This window comes from Selaginella moellendorffii, unplaced genomic scaffold (assembly GCF_000143415.4).
Source record: "Selaginella moellendorffii unplaced genomic scaffold, v1.0 SELMOscaffold_23, whole genome shotgun sequence".
In the NCBI taxonomy this organism is placed as follows: Eukaryota; Viridiplantae; Streptophyta; class Lycopodiopsida; order Selaginellales; family Selaginellaceae; genus Selaginella; species Selaginella moellendorffii.
In genome coordinates, this window is record NW_003314284.1 from 276,647 (window position 1) to 291,085 (window position 14,439).

General features: G+C 46.0%; 4 protein-coding genes across 5 annotated transcripts; 1 reads left to right on the plus strand and 3 right to left on the minus strand.

The window, feature by feature from the left end:
- The first annotated feature begins 4 nt into the window (after window positions 1-4).
- On the plus strand, window positions 5-2,398 carry LOC9643017 (ultraviolet-B receptor UVR8). Of its 2 annotated transcripts, XM_002973776.2 has the most exons (15): window positions 5-306; window positions 373-449; window positions 508-586; window positions 689-748; window positions 803-904; window positions 968-1,061; window positions 1,109-1,151; window positions 1,200-1,245; window positions 1,304-1,350; window positions 1,586-1,688; window positions 1,741-1,795; window positions 1,844-1,904; window positions 1,961-1,997; window positions 2,063-2,142; window positions 2,208-2,398. In XM_002973776.2, exons 1-15 carry the CDS (start codon window positions 48-50, stop codon window positions 2,331-2,333), a joined length of 1,269 nt encoding a protein of 422 aa, XP_002973822.2. In that variant the 5' UTR covers window positions 5-47; the 3' UTR covers window positions 2,334-2,398. The 2 variants fall into 2 exon arrangements, with proteins under 2 accessions (XP_002973822.2, XP_024534524.1); XM_024678756.1 differs by lacking the exon at window positions 508-586 and having other exon boundaries at window positions 832-904.
- A 448-nt stretch (window positions 2,399-2,846) lies between these two features.
- On the minus strand, window positions 2,847-8,643 carry LOC9643018. Its single transcript, XM_024679009.1, has 6 exons — window positions 8,547-8,643; window positions 5,619-5,711; window positions 5,401-5,444; window positions 4,766-4,983; window positions 3,519-4,504; window positions 2,847-3,460 (listed from the first exon to the last, which is right to left on the minus strand). The coding sequence occupies exons 1-6, from the start codon at window positions 8,641-8,643 to the stop codon at window positions 2,847-2,849; spliced, it is 2,052 nt and encodes a 683-aa protein (XP_024534777.1).
- Window positions 8,644-11,213: 2,570 nt separating this feature from the next.
- On the minus strand, window positions 11,214-11,908 carry LOC9643019 (putative gamma-glutamylcyclotransferase At3g02910). Its single transcript, XM_002973966.2, has one exon. It carries the CDS (start codon window positions 11,890-11,892, stop codon window positions 11,293-11,295), a length of 600 nt encoding a protein of 199 aa, XP_002974012.2. The 5' UTR covers window positions 11,893-11,908; the 3' UTR covers window positions 11,214-11,292.
- A 644-nt stretch (window positions 11,909-12,552) lies between these two features.
- On the minus strand, window positions 12,553-14,386 carry LOC9656380 (histone-lysine N-methyltransferase family member SUVH9). Its single transcript, XM_002973967.2, has 4 exons — window positions 14,299-14,386; window positions 13,794-14,228; window positions 12,774-13,299; window positions 12,553-12,706 (listed from the first exon to the last, which is right to left on the minus strand). The coding sequence occupies exons 1-4, from the start codon at window positions 14,368-14,370 to the stop codon at window positions 12,702-12,704; spliced, it is 1,038 nt and encodes a 345-aa protein (XP_002974013.2). The 5' UTR covers window positions 14,371-14,386; the 3' UTR covers window positions 12,553-12,701.
- Between the last annotated feature and the right edge of the window lie 53 nt (window positions 14,387-14,439).

The following is a 14,439-nucleotide window of genomic DNA, read 5'->3' on the forward strand; positions in this document are numbered from 1 at the left end:
TTTTGTACTTCGCATTTTTTGCTAGGTCTGCGCTTGCTCTAGTAGCGATGGGTCCTTCCAGGTTGCAGCTATGGATGCGCTCGGTCATCAAGCGGCGAAGGGCGTATGGTCTCACAGCCAAGAACAAAGTGGAGCTCTCGGGCAAGGCTGGAAAAAGATGGGTGGCGCTGTGGGGAAATGGCGATCAAGGCAGGCTAGGCCTCAGCGAGTCGGGCTCTCAATTCGAGCCAGTTTTGTGCCGAGCGCTGGAATCTCACGAGCCTTGCTCTGTCTCTTGCGGTGGTGCTCACACACTCATCCTCACTGGTATGTTGGTCTTTTCCTCTCGTTTCCATGGATTTTTCTCTTCGCTACTTTGGATGGTATTTGCAGACAAGGGACGTGTGTTTGCAACTGGATTGAACAGTAGCGGTCAGCTTGGAGTTCCATTGAAGAGGGAATCTAGCTTTGTAAGTTTCTTCCTTTTTTCTACGTGGGAGTGTTCATTCTACGTGATTTTTGGTGTAGGATCCTGTGGAGGTGCATGGGTTTCCTGATCCTTGTGTACATATTGCAGCTGGACGGTACCATTCTGCTGCCATCACTTGTATAAAATCTCTAGCTGGATTGTCTTGCATGTTCTTTGTGATCTCTCTCTCTTCTTTCTCTTTTCGCTTTGCTGAATCGTTTGTGACTTGTGTGTATGCAGCAAGTGGCGAGACTTATGTCTGGGGAAGAAACAGCGAGGGTCAGCTGGGACTCGGCAAACGTAAGTGTAGTGTTTTCTTTTCTCCCAATCGTTGCAAGCTCTTGCTTGTTACAGGTGCTAAGTCGGTTTACATCACTCCGCAGAAGATGGAATCCTTGGCCGGAATGCGCTTGAAGGCTCTGGCTCTGGGAACGGACCATTCGCTTGGACTTGCTGGTATGAAGGGAAGAAACATATGACAAATGGTGATGTTTGTTGTCTTGTTGTTTATTTTTCCAGAAACTGGCCAAGTTCTGAGCTGGGGAACCAATAGATTTGGTTGCCTTGGACACGGCGAGATGACGGGATTCTTTGACTTCTTTAAAGATACAAAGTAAGTGGTGTGTTTGTTGCTTACGTCTGTAATCTCGTACTTCACAGTGAGTACACTCCAAGGATAATCCACTGTCTAGAAAAGCTCCAGGTGAAATTCGTATTCACTAAGTAGACATTTATTTTTCTCTTCGTGCAGATTCGTAGCGTTTCGGCCGGACTAGTGCACTCTGCGTGTGCGGATGGTAAGGAGGTGATGTGTGCAAATCTTTCTTTATTTCAATGTTTTTATTTTCTCCACAGACAGTGGAACGATTTACTCGTTTGGCCAAGGCTCGATGTGTCAGCTGGTATGCTCGTCTCGTCATTTTCTTCTTAGCTTAGAGGAGAGGTCTTGAGATCTCAATCTCTGATGAATTTCTTAGGTGAAGATGACGAACCTGCTTGAATCTTAGATCAACAACCAAGAAGGCGGCGCAAGTCACGTAGTTGCTTGGGATAGTGTGTGTGTGCTAAAGTCTTTTTTCTTCTTTTCTCTTTGTCTTTCTCCCTTTTCCTTTCACTCAAGGTGTGATATTTATGCAGGGCCTTGGCAACAACAACGATGCGTCACAGCCATGTCCAATTCCAGATCTTCCTCGCGTCTCTTCCATTTCGTGCGGAGGCTATCACACCGGTGCTATAACTCGTAAGAAGAAAACGCTCGTTTCATCCTCACTATCTTTTCTCTTGTGTTTTAGAGGACGGCGACATTTATACGTGGGGATCTAACGAGCATGGCTGCCTGGGCTCTGGGTAGGCACACAGAAAAGCTTTCATTGCCAGGTCTCAAGCTTTTATCAGATTTCGTGCGAGTAGCAAGCCACTGCGTTTGGAAAGCTTGGCCGAGGCATTCATGTCAGAGGTATCTATCGCATTTCACTCTAACAAATCTTTCTGTTGCGTGATTTCGTGTTTTAGATATCGTGTGGATGGAAGCACACAGCAGCTATAAGCGGTAAGCAAAACCCAAGCTAGAAACTTGAAGAAAGCTCTAAGAAACAATTTCCCTCGCGATTGTAGATGGCTACATTTTTAGCTGGGGATGGGGAGGATCATATGGAACGTACGCAACGCAAGCAGAATCAAGCGGCGGCCAGCTCGTAAGTTTCTCCAAAGTTCCAAAGTTCTTCGTGAAAATATCGAAAGGTCTTCGTGCTTTTTCCAGGGAGTTGGGACCGATTTTGATTTTTTCGAGCCTGTTCCAATCGAGATGGATGATCGGCTTTCGGCCCTTCACGTCTCCTGTGGTTTCAATCACACGGCAGCCATTCTCGAGGAGATAGAGATATAAAAATTCTTTGCTTGTATTCTTTTGAAGTCACAACACGAGGTGGTCCGGCTATTCTTTTTTCAGACTATCATTTCTTTGGATCAGGTCGGCGGTTTCATTCCTACTACTACGCGCGCTGCTTCCCCCCTGAAGTAGACCAGTGGAACAATTGACGAGCCATCAGAAGCGAAGCTTGGAATTCTTTATCTAAAATTTGGTTTATATATTGGAATTATTGATTGGAATAAGTATTGGTTTTTGGAACGAGAAATGCCAGGATCACCATTGGTTTGTAGGAGCAGGAACTCTTGCCTATGACTTTCTGTGCGATAAATGCAAGGTGGTGGCCGAGCTTCCTCTTCTGAACTCATAACTTTTGCTACGGGAGCCGGCAGTAGCAGCAGCGAGATTGAGAAACTTATCAAAGGCTTTCAAGAGCTTTCGAGTTCTTCCAGATCGACGATAGGTTCTTATTCCTGAAATGCTTTGGAGACAGAACCATTGTATTTCATATTTATTCTGGTATAGTTAAATTTAATTAGATAAACGATCTGCTAAGTCCAGAGTGAGAGCAACCATGGTTAAAGTCGGGTTCCAGGATCCACTTCTTGGCCACAGTGCAGCACCTGTGATATAAATGTTTTGCGAGCCCGCCAAGCGATAGTCAAGATCCACTAATTGATTACCATCCTCTCCAATAGGAAGAGATGATCCCTCGTGAACGCATCCTGGTCGGCGAGTCAGCTCTTTGGCCGGGCGCTGGCTAGTCCATTTGCCCTTGTTCCAATACTGGAGAGAGCTTGACTTGTTGGGGGAGAGGATGTTCTCCAGCACTTGGAAAGCTCCTGCTTCCATTGCATCCCACACTTCCATATCACCTCTAGACTGCTGGATCTGCAGCTTGATGTTGGTTGTCAAGTCTGGATCTTTGTCGTTCTTTCGAACCCAAGAGGAATTCTTAATCTCTTGCTCACCCAAGATGGCAAACACAAATAAAACGTACTCCTTTGACTGTTTGAGCTGCTCCGGAGTTGCACTAGTGAGAACATCCGGCATTCGATGACCCATGGTAATGATATCTTCGGATTCCAGACGTGGGCTTGATATCACAGTTGCCTGGATGTGGAATTGCAATTTTCCATGTACACCTGAAAAACCAGAAAAAAAAAACAGTTAAAAGTTGATGAACCAAACGAAGAAAACAACCTGCCAAGTAGAACGCTCCAATCTGTGGTGTCTGCTGGATATCAAGTCTGCTGGCAAATGGATACTCCTTTCGAGGCACTCTTGCTGTGATGGCACTAATAAGATGGGAGCTAAATTGCAGTGGAGCTTTTGCCAGCGCTGGGATGGAATTTACGAGTAGAGTGGCGGGTGGGATTGCGCCCATGGCAAGCACGATTCTCGTTCTAGCGCTCAACGTGACTTCTCCTTTGGATGTCTCAAGCACTCCTTCACTTTCTGAAATTCTCTTCACCACGCAGTTGATAACGATTCTCAAAGGAGCTCCATGACCTTGCTTCGCAAGCGTTCTCTGCCGCAGCACTAGCTGGAGCAAAGAACCGACCACTGAAAATTTGGATCCGTCTTCAATTGAAAGTGGAGCTGGCATCACCCGCGTTGCAGAGCTGACGGTGTGGAGTCGGCTGTGCATTAGCTGCATGATCTCTTCCTGCAAAGCGGAGCGGTAGAATGAATTAGTAACATTCAAAAGCCTCTCAGCTCTTTCGAAGTATCGTCCAGCGGCGTCGATCACGGACGGGTGCCATCCCTCCATTTCTTGGGCAGTCGGTCTCGGGCACCAGCCGCTCCATTTCGTCGATCGCCCGCCAAAAAAAGGTGCCACCCCGTGTACCCACTTTGCATAGGGAGACTCTGCTGTGGCTTGCGTGAGTGTCCACGGATAGCTTTCGAGTTTTGCTGCGACCGTGCCTTGGAGAGCAAGGGGAAGACTTTGGAAGTGAGCGGGCAAAAAGAAAGGTCCTCGCTCCAGCATGAGGATTTTTGCATGAGGATTTTTCTCTAGAATTTGAGCTGCAAAGGCGTAGCCACAGAATCCTGTGCCAACGATGATGTAGTCAAACGGGCCTGACTGCTGGACACTGTCCCAGCTTGGAACGAAAAAGAGGTCGTTCATGATCGAAGTGGAAGTGGGATACTGTTCCCCAGGATGTGGGAATCCAAATTCCCCACTGCAAGCATAGAAAAAGGAGGCGAGCAAAAAGCAAAGATGCAACATAGTGTAGAGCAGAGGAATGAAGTGTGAGGCGAAGAGAACTCATATATATATAAGAAGTTGCAATCTTCAGAAGTATCAGTGAAAAAGAAAACAAAAACTTTTAGAGCCAAGCAATCAGCACAACACTTGTACATTTTCACAAGGCAGCAGCAGCATTGGAAATGGAACCATCTCTGGAGAGCCATCAACTTCGCTTCTAGCTCGAATTAACTACTTCGATACTCTGTGGTGGCTTTTCTCGAACTCAAAACGACAACAACATTCACTAGCTTGTTTGGGAGTAACCGTGAACAGTATCAAGGCAGTACTAAGATGTAAGAAGATAAGTGGCAAAACAAAAAGGCCGTCATATGATGCCATATTCATGCGACCTTTGCCAAATCCTTGTGCAAGCATATTGACAGCAGGTACACGCACCACTTCCATGAGCACCTATACAAAGCGCAATCAAAAAGTACCTTTAACAAGCTCTCGGTTGAGATCCAGCTTGTCCTCCCGCCGTCCAAAAGAAAGTCTAGGCATCCCCTTTCACATATCACATTGCGAACAGTTGAGCTTAAGAAATCGAGAAAATCAAAACAATACTTCTCCAAAGGAAGCAACAGAAATATGACAGGATAAGGGACAACTCTTGGTCTCGAAGCCGTACCAAATATTAAGAATGGAATCAGTGCTACTGCGTGCTTGTCATGCTGTAGTCTGGAGTCAAAAGTGTCAATACTTGACGATGATATCAGGATTCCCGTTCCAGTACGATGATATCAGTGTCCCTTGAAGGTTTCAGTACGATGAAAGCAATTCCTGCGTACAGCATGTAAGAAAGCAAGCCAAAGAATCACCAAAACGTACCATTTGAAGGAAGAAAGGAGTTTCTCTGTTGATCATTCCCATACCTGCAAACCAGAAAACGAAAGAACGAATCGAACGAAGCATTGCGAGGATAACCCTTTCCACCAAAGAGCAGCGCATGAACTGTTGCTTCAAAAAATCACTGCTCCGTTCACTCGACTGAGCCTGCATGAAAAAAAACTTTGCATGTACTTATAACTTCTTAATTCTTATCCCACCTCCACCGGAAATATTTGTCGCGATCGCGCGCCATTGGAAAGGAGCTGAAATCTGGCGCTGGGAAGAGATTCCAACAACCGCACCTAGTACAGCTGATCAGCCGTATCGTCACAAAATCGAGGTCGCAGCTGCCAGTGGTTAGCATCCGGAAGATCCGTGACCGTGGCGCCAGCGCGAGAACGAAGAACCCTAATGCGGAAGAATACCACCTAGTGTTATGACTTCAAAAGAATGGACATGTTTTTTACTTGGAAAACTGTGACAGATAGCGAGAAAAATGTTCTGGGTTCCACGAGCATGGCTTCTTTCCCGCACTTGTCGGCGCCTCTCAACCCGTTTTGGTGAGCATGGGTTAGAAAGAATGGGAGGCAATCAAGCGGCGGCCAGCTCGTAAGTTTCTCCAAAGATCTCTTGCTTTTTCCAGGGAGTTGGGACCGATTCTGATTTTTTCGGGCCTGTATGGATGATCGGCTTTCAATCACACGGCAGCACCATGGTCCATCGACGGGCACGATTAGCCAGATCCGGCGGCCTTTACTCTACCTTTAAAAAAAGCTCCTTTGTTCTTTCTTTAAATTGAGGTTGAATGGTAAGGGTTTGGTTAATGGAGGCTATGGCACCTGGTTTTGCATTGATAGGAGCTGGAGGTTTTGCCAAAAAGCAATATTTGCCACTACTCTCTACGAAGCTGATGGATAGAGTTTCGTTTAAAGCAATATGGAGTCGTTCGCAGGTAGGTTTTTGAAGGATTCTTTTCAGGCGAGATAACCTTTTCTCCAGGAATCGGCAGAGTCAGCGGTGTCCTTGATCAAAGATCGTGTGCCAGAAGTACAGCCTAAGTGGGGTGAAGAAGGTTTTAATGACATTCTAATGGATAATAGCATCATTGGGGTGGCTATAGTTCTTGAACCAGAGATCCAGGTATGAATATCATTTTTTTAGTTTTCTATTTCTCACACATTATTTAATAGGGGACTTATGCAATTCAAGCTCTTACTGCTGGGAAACATGTATTGCAAGGTATGATAGTTTCAAACTTAAAATTGCTACTAAAATCTCACATTACAGAAAAGCCATTAGCCCCAAGTACACAGAAGGCTCAAAGTTTAGTAAACCTATACAAGGGATTAGACAATGATAAGCTGGTCTGGGCAATAGGGGAAAACTATAGATTTGAGCAAGCACTTGCAGAGGTATGAATCTTTTAAAACATAAAATATAGTTAATAAATACTTCATTTGAAACAGGCTAGTAAGTTGGTGAAGGATATAGGACACATGGTGGCGGTGGAAGTAATTCTTGAAAGTCCTATGAATATTTCACGACCTTCTTTTTCAAGCGTTTGGAGAAGGCAACTCCAGGTAATCAAATTATAATTTTTATTGTTTTGTTTTGTTTAAGCACTATTTTGCAGGGGGGATATATAATGGATAGTGCTGTTCATCAAATAGCGGGACTAAGATTGGTAAGAAAGAAGAGTTAAACCTTGATTTATTTATCTGTTTATTGGTTTTGATTTTCTGTAAATAGATAACTGGCTTTGAGATTAGAAGTGTGTCAGCAATCTCCCGTCATGTGGATAATGCTCTACCTTCTCCAGACAATGTCTCAGCATTGATGTAAGTCTTTCTTTAATTAGCTTTTTAAAATGTTGTTAAAACTTGGACTTACAGAGAGTTGGAAAATGGGTGTGTGGGTACCTTAATGATATCATTTTCATGCATTACTAAAAAGGTACTAAGAAATTTGCTTTCAAATCTGTTCTCATATAAATTATCTGAACTTTAGATGAGCTGGAAGGTTGTTGGAACTGAAGGTACAATCTATGTAGATCAAGATGTTAAAGATGATCAGCCAGGATTTTTGGTGAGTTATATTATAGACTAAGCTTACATTGACTAATAATTTGTGATGTGCGGTGAAGGTAACTTGTTCTACTTCAACTGGTAAAAATTCAGTGTTCTATCCCTGCTGTGGGGTGGAAGAAGAATTAGGAGCATTTATCAATGACATCACTATGGTAAGCATGAAGATCCTATATAATATTGACTCACTAGTTGACGTTTATTCAGGGAGGAGTACCTGACAAGCGCAGCAGTCCCAGCGAGGCATATGCTGATGTTGCCGTCATTGAAGCCATTCTTAAATCTAATGGCAATGTCATTCATGTTTAATGATATACCAAAATAAGAAGGATTAAGTTAAAATACTACTGCAACGACTTCTAATAATCTCTTGTTTCCAGGGACCTCGATCAATGTGTCAGCTGGTATGCTAATCGTGTCATTTTCTTTTAGAGAGGTCTTTAGATTTCAATCTCTGATGAATTTCTTTTAAAGTCTCGTTTTTTCTTTCTTTATCCCTTTTCTTTTTACCCAATATGCAGGGCCTTGGTATTTCGTCTCCAATTCCCGATCTCCCTTCCTTCTCTTGTGATTAGAGGAAGGAACGTGATGGGCGGGCACACACAAAAACTTTCATTGCCAGAAAGTCTTAGGTGCTCATTAGGTTTTGTGCTAGTAGCAACTGCGTTTGGAAAGCTTGGCCGAGGCATTGTATCTATAGCGTTTTACTTGAGCAAATCTTATTGTCGCATGATTTCTTGTGCTAGATATTGTGTGGATGGAAACACACAGCAGCTGTAAGCTGTGAGCAAAATCCAAGTTCACAATGCAATGTGTTATTATTGTTATGACGGTTGATTTTATCGTGACAAGAGCCTTCGTGAAGACTTCATGTTTAACACGAGGAAGTCGTTTCGTCAGCATGTCCGCTAGCTTGGAGTTTGTCAGGCAGAACTCCAGCTCGATCATTCCTCTCTGGATCTACTCTCGTATAAAGTGGAAGTGCAGCTCAATGTGTTTAGTATGAGAGGTGAACCTGGAGTTCTTGGTCAAGGCTATTGCAAACTGGTTGTCACACAACACCTGTGTTGATTTGTAGATCCTGGAGAAGTCCCTTCAGCCACGCTGCTTCCTTGGTTGCAGCTGCTGCAGCTATGTACTCAGCCTCGGTACTTGACATTGCCGTAATAGCCTGTTATTTGCTGCACCAGCTTGCGACATTTCCATTTAGCAGGAAAACGTAGGCTGAAAAGATGCTTTCTCCTCCTCTTGAGATTGATCAAGGTACTCTCGACTCTCAGCAGATAATTTCGTGCCTGTGTCCATGGGAGTAGCAACAGGGTTAACGTGAGCAAGGCCATACCTCTGGAGCACGTCGTAAGCATATTTTACCTGAGAGTGCCTCGCTCCCTGTTGATACTGAGGAGGTCTTTCATGGCAAATTCAGCTTCAAGATACGTTTTAAATTTATGGATCAAACCTACCACGAGGATCGCAAGTAACACATAGCCCTCAGCGTCAAAATATGTTACAAGCGCACGAAAATTAGAAAAAGGATCTATTCTCATCTACCATTGGTGTGGCGACTAGAGAGCTTTGTGGAGCTTGCAAACGAGGTGTTCTTCTCCAGGCTTGATAAAACCAGCTGAGCATACACCTCTTCATTGATGTCCATGTTGAGGAATGCCTGCCAGATCGCCTCCTTCGGGCGCTCCTTCAGCAACTCCACCTGGCTCTGCACCGGCTGGATTATCTGGTGCTGGGTAGAGAATTGGAACGTCGTCCAAAATCTCAGAAAGATCCACCAGAGGTGGTGGAGAAAGGGGGGTTTATAGATAAAAGATGAGCTTCATCTCATCACTAATTTCCTGCGTTGGCAGTTATAGTCAATAAGCTTTACCTGCATTTCTCACTCTTGGGATCCAGCTTCCAGTGCTGAGCATCTGGAAGGTGAGCGTAGGCGACCCCATTCTGCTGCAAGGGTGTGCTTGCGGTGGATTCTTCGTGGAGGTAAAAGCCTATCGACTCTGTAACTGCCAGCCCAAGAAACTAGTGGGGAGCCGAGATGTGGTGTTTGATGAAGTTAAAAGATCGTTCACTGCTCGGAAACCATGTGGTAATATAAAACGGTGTTGTTATTATTGTTATGACGGTTGATACATGGTTAAATGTATGAGTTCATGGATGGATCGCTCATGTGGCTGCGCGCTGACGTGGTCCCACAGATAGAAACTCGAAGAAAGCTCTAAGAAACAATGTGTCCCTCGCGATTGTAGATGGTTACAGTTTTGGGGAGGATCAGTTTCTCCCAAGTTCCAAAGTTCTTCGTGAAAATATCGAAAGCTCTTCGTGCTTTTTCCAGGATGATCGGCTCTCGGTCACACGGCAGCCATTCTCTAGGAGATAGAGACATTGCTTGTCCATTCATGGGTTCCATTCTTATCCTCTGGCGCGCATTCATGATCAGCACGGCGTATCTGGTACGGCCTAACTCCAGATTTCATCGCTGGAGATGGCGCGCAGTGAGATCGCGACAGATGTTTTCCAGCGGTCTCGGATTTGGAGGAATATGTACTGAAGACGTTATCGGGTGCGTGATGCAGGGATTATTTTCATGCACTTGTTCAGGTTTAATCGAGTGAAGGAAGCACTGATTTTCGAGGCAACAGTGTTGCTCTTTGGTTGAAAGGTTATTGTCGCAATGCTTCGTTCTACTTGTTCTTTGTTTTCTCTAATTCTTTGGTTTGTAGGTGTGCGAATGATCAACAGAGAAACCACTATCTTCCAAAGCTTATTTCAAATGGCACGTTTTGGTGATTGTTTGTCTTGCGTTCTTATATGCTGTTGTTACACAGGATCGTACTGGAACCTTGGAAAGGCAAAGAAGAACTAAGTATTAACACTTTTTTTTAACTCCAGGCTACAGACACAGTAGCACTGACACATTCTTAATGGTCTAGTACGACCCCGAGACTCAGATTGTCCAATTTATCTGTCATAGTTCAAGCTTTCATTAGGCTGAGGAAGTGTTAGGGAGTACTTGAACGCTGTGCTGAAAGAGGATCTCTTGCTTTCCTTAGAGAAAGTATTGTTTTGTCTTTCTTTGTTTTCTTTCTTTCGACTAGCTTAAGCAAGCTGTACTGTTTGCAATGTGATGTATGAAATTCTTTTGGACGGCGGGAGGATAAGCTTCGGATGGCGATCTCAACCTACCACCTCCGAATGTCCTTTAAGAGGTTGTTGAAGGCAATTTTTTATTGCGTTTTGTTTAGATGCTTGTGGACGAGTGGTGGCAATATGCCTGGACAAATACCCTTGATGGAGGTCGCATGAACATCACATCATGCAGGTTTGACGGCTATTTTGTTTTGCTGCTTTTGATACTGTTCACGAGTATGCGTCTACTCGCAAGCAAGGAATCTTTTCGTTTTCAGTTTCGGAAAAGCCACCACGGAGTTTCGACAATTCGAGCTAGTAGAGATGTTGATGGCTCTCCAAGCGGCACGGTTGATGGTTCCAATGCTGGTGCTGCAATGGCGAAAGGGTACAAGTGTTGTGCTGATTGCTCGGCTCTAAAAGTTTTTGTTTTCTTTTCCAAGCGCTACTCAAAGGATGGATTGGACTGATAGGAGAAGCTAGGAGTGTGGTCCATGTGTCCTTTTGACGAGGGAACGATAAGATTCCCCGTGGGATTCTTAATAACGTGATCAGCACTTCTAAAGGTCAGGTTTGTCTTTGTTCGAGATACCCTGTCTTAATTCGTGTGTAGTTTTGTGACAGTGGCATGGCTACAAAAAACTCGAGAGCATCTTCATTTTTTCATTTTTTTTCATTTTTTAGCAGCGATCCATGCTTGGACGTGTTCCAAAAACGTGATACCCGGCGGCCGGTTCCTCCGCGGAACATAATTCTCCGCCTCGACGGTGCTGTAGCTTGGCAAGTGTGGAGCTCCCAGCATCTCCATTGCGTAACTAGATCCTGCAAAGTAAGCCTCGGCATTCACAGCTTGGGACTGAGCTAAACTTCGTTCCAGGCCCTCGACGAGAATGGATCGGCGCTCGTAGTGGCCCTTGCCGAGGCCCTCGAGCTCGTCGAGCCTGCGAAGACCAGCTTGGTCTACGAGATAGACTTCGCCGCGGACGCGGTGGCCTTGGCAGGGGAAATTGAGAAGGAAAGGCACCTGGAATGGGCCGCAGACGAGCGGGAATTCGAGCTTGGTGGTGGCGGCGGACACGAAGCAGGCGTGCTGCTGGCTCACGAGCTCCTGCATGAGCCACTCGTTCCCAAATCCTTTCTTGAGCGTCCCATAGACGAAGACGAGGCTGGAGCTACCGAGCGAGGAATCGCTATTGCCCCTGGCAGAGATCTGGAAAGAAGTAGCGCAAATTCCCAGCGCTAGAGGAACTGACGAAGTCGCTGCTAACGCCATTGAGGTTTTTCCTCCCTTGGCGTCCATTTATTAAAAGTCTGTCACGTGGCACCTACGTGGATTAAAGTCCAGTCAAAGCCACGTGGCAGTTATGTGGACAACCATGGAGTTAAGAATAACCATTATTTGACTGAAAAGTGTATGGATAAGAGGAAGAAACTTGAATATTATGTGTTTAGACATAACTAGTAAAATGTGTTACGCTTGATATTTCCACAATTGCTATAGAAGAAGAGAGGAAAAGTGCAAAAGATACCAATACTTAGAAGAGCCTATGCCACTTGAGATTAGCAAGTGGAACACAACAAGGGGAAATTGCTGGCAAGTATGGAGTTGGGTTTACTATTGGTCAATGAGCATTGAGTTTTGTGGAGCTTTGGACATGGAATTTGGTACCTTATACATCAAGTAGCCTTCAAGTGATCGTTTACAAACTCTTCCAAGAGAGTTTAAGAGGAATACCACATGTTGTAGGAGCAATAGATGGGAGCTATGTTCCAGTGATTGCTCCCAAAGGATCCTCAATAGAACAGGAAGGGATTATACTTCAAATCATTATCTCCATGAAAAGTTTAATTTGGGATTTTTATTTTGAATGGGTTTGACTGGACAGTATTTCAAAATTCATTTGGACGCCAACTTGGAAAATACATTCTCGTAAAAAATGCTACATATCCACCACAAGGGATTTAAAGATGGATTAAATCGTTGTTAATAACATTGAAATTAAGCGTTTTAACTAGCTATATTATGTGTGCCGACGTGGACATAGTTAAGTAGTTTACGTTGTAACTGATGCGCTTTGAATGCTACCCTGGAAACGAAAGAAACAAATCGAGAATATAGCTAAACTAGAAAAGAATCGATGAAATGAAACTTACTCGTCTTGTTCTTGAGCGGCAGCGATGGCTGTCCAGGGCATCGCCGCATCAGGAACTTGAAAACCTGGCATCCATTCGCTCCCTCGGTCTTGTGGCAGCGCACAGCGTCGTAGAGGCCATCGTAGCGGTACTCCTTCCTGGACGGGGTGAAAGCCGAGGGTCTCCCGCGGATCACACGAACCGGGATGTTGAGATCCACGGAGTTCGCGAGAGCTAAGTTGCCGCGAGTGAGCTCCTGGTCCCGTGCCTTCTCGTCACGCACGCTCACAGCATTGTTGCCGCCGCTGCCGCAGTACTCAAACTCGTCGCCGTTGTCGCGGTTGTCCTTGTAGCCACCCGAGAGGATGATGCTGGTGGCGATGGCGCGGCCGAGCGGGCTCTGGGACTCGGGGAGGAAGCCGATCCCGGCCTGGACGTGGTTGTGGAGGCCGACGATGAGCAGCTCGGCGCGGAAGGAGAAGACGTCGAACACCTCCACGCCGGGGACGTGGCCGTGGGATCGGTGCTCCTGGTTCACCCATTGCTTCTGCGAAGGAAAACAACGGTGGATGAGAAACTTTGGAAGAACTACACAAAAGCTGGCCAAGAAGAAAATCCTGAGAAAGTCCGAGAAACTGAAGTGGAAGAAGATCATGGCGATGGGAAGAAAAAAAGGCTAAGAATGTTCGATCGACGAAGAGACGAGCATGCGAAACAAAGCAGCAAAAAGAATGCCGGCAAGAAGAACACGAGGAGAAGAGAGAAAAGGCGGAGGAAGATAGTGTGGGATAGAATGGAAATCTATCACGAATGGTGGATGAGAGAAACTTGGAAGAACTATGTACAAGAGCGAGAAAGAAGAAATCCATCCGTGAGAAAGTCCGAGAAACCGAAGTAAGATGACGATGGGAAGGAAATAACACTGTTTGATTGGCGAAGAGAGCATACGAAACAAAGCAGCAGTGAGATCCAAAAGAATGCCGGCAAGAAGAACACGGGGAGATAGAATGGAAATCGAGGAGAAAAGTGAAAGGAACTTACATCGATGCGCATTTGCTTCATCGCGGCTGTGTCCGGTCGCACGGTGCCCTTCGCCTCGAGTTTCTGGCGCAGCGCCTCGAATCTCTCCTGCGCTTGCTTCACTCGCCGCCGCGCCTCCTGCCATGACTGCCGCGGGATGATCGAAAGCTCCATTCTTGGCTGTGGCACTGGCTCGGATTTCCTCTTCTTGGTCCTGGCCCTATCCATCTCGAACATCATCAGGCTCGTCGGCTTGGGGCGCTCATTCCCTCCTCCTCCTCGCTCTGGCGCTAGGCGTTTGTTCTCCTCCTCCGGATCCTTGCGCCGCGGCGATTCCTCCTTGATCTTCCGCTGCTGCGGCCACCGCCGGACGGCGATCGGCAGCGCCGGCTCCACCGATTTCGCCGCTTCTTGCCCGCGGGATTTCTCCTCGCCGCCGCCGCCGCTCGAATTGAGCTGCAATGATCGATCGCCGGATGAAGCAAACCCGCGCGCAAATATCAACGACAACGATCAAGAACTCTACCTCGCCGGATTTTGGATCGCCTCCTTCGCGAAGCCTCTTGCTCGGCCAGGAGCGATGCGCGATCGGCCGCATGCCTACATTGCTCTCCATCGCTTTGCCCAAAACCTAGCTCGCCTCACCTGGCCGTACAAGTCACCAACG

Excerpts from the sequence above, each read along its gene's own strand:
- LOC9643017 (XM_002973776.2), top strand. The coding sequence starts at position 48 with ATGGGTCCTTCCAGGTTGCAGCTATGGATGCGCTCGGTCATCAAGCGG. Across the intron at positions 587-688 it reads CCATTCTGCTGCCATCACTT|CAAGTGGCGAGACTTATGTC; the intron begins GTATAAAATCTC and ends GTGTGTATGCAG. Across the intron at positions 1,998-2,062 it reads GCACACAGCAGCTATAAGCG|ATGGCTACATTTTTAGCTGG; the intron begins GTAAGCAAAACC and ends TCGCGATTGTAG.
- LOC9643018 (XM_024679009.1), bottom strand. The coding sequence starts at position 8,643 with ATGTCAAGTACCGAGGCTGAGTACATAGCTGCAGCAGCTGCAACCAAG. Across the intron at positions 4,984-5,400 it reads CTCCTTTCTTCCTTCAAATG|GTGCTCATGGAAGTGGTGCG; the intron begins GTACGTTTTGGT and ends CGCTTTGTATAG. Across the intron at positions 3,461-3,518 it reads TGGAGCGTTCTACTTGGCAG|GTGTACATGGAAAATTGCAA; the intron begins GTTGTTTTCTTC and ends CTGGTTTTTCAG.
- LOC9643019 (XM_002973966.2), bottom strand. The coding sequence starts at position 11,892 with ATGGCGTTAGCAGCGACTTCGTCAGTTCCTCTAGCGCTGGGAATTTGC.
- LOC9656380 (XM_002973967.2), bottom strand. The coding sequence starts at position 14,370 with ATGCGGCCGATCGCGCATCGCTCCTGGCCGAGCAAGAGGCTTCGCGAA. Across the intron at positions 14,229-14,298 it reads GCGATCCAAAATCCGGCGAG|CTCAATTCGAGCGGCGGCGG; the intron begins GTAGAGTTCTTG and ends CGATCATTGCAG. Across the intron at positions 13,300-13,793 it reads TGAAGCAAATGCGCATCGAT|AAGCAATGGGTGAACCAGGA; the intron begins GTAAGTTCCTTT and ends TTTCCTTCGCAG.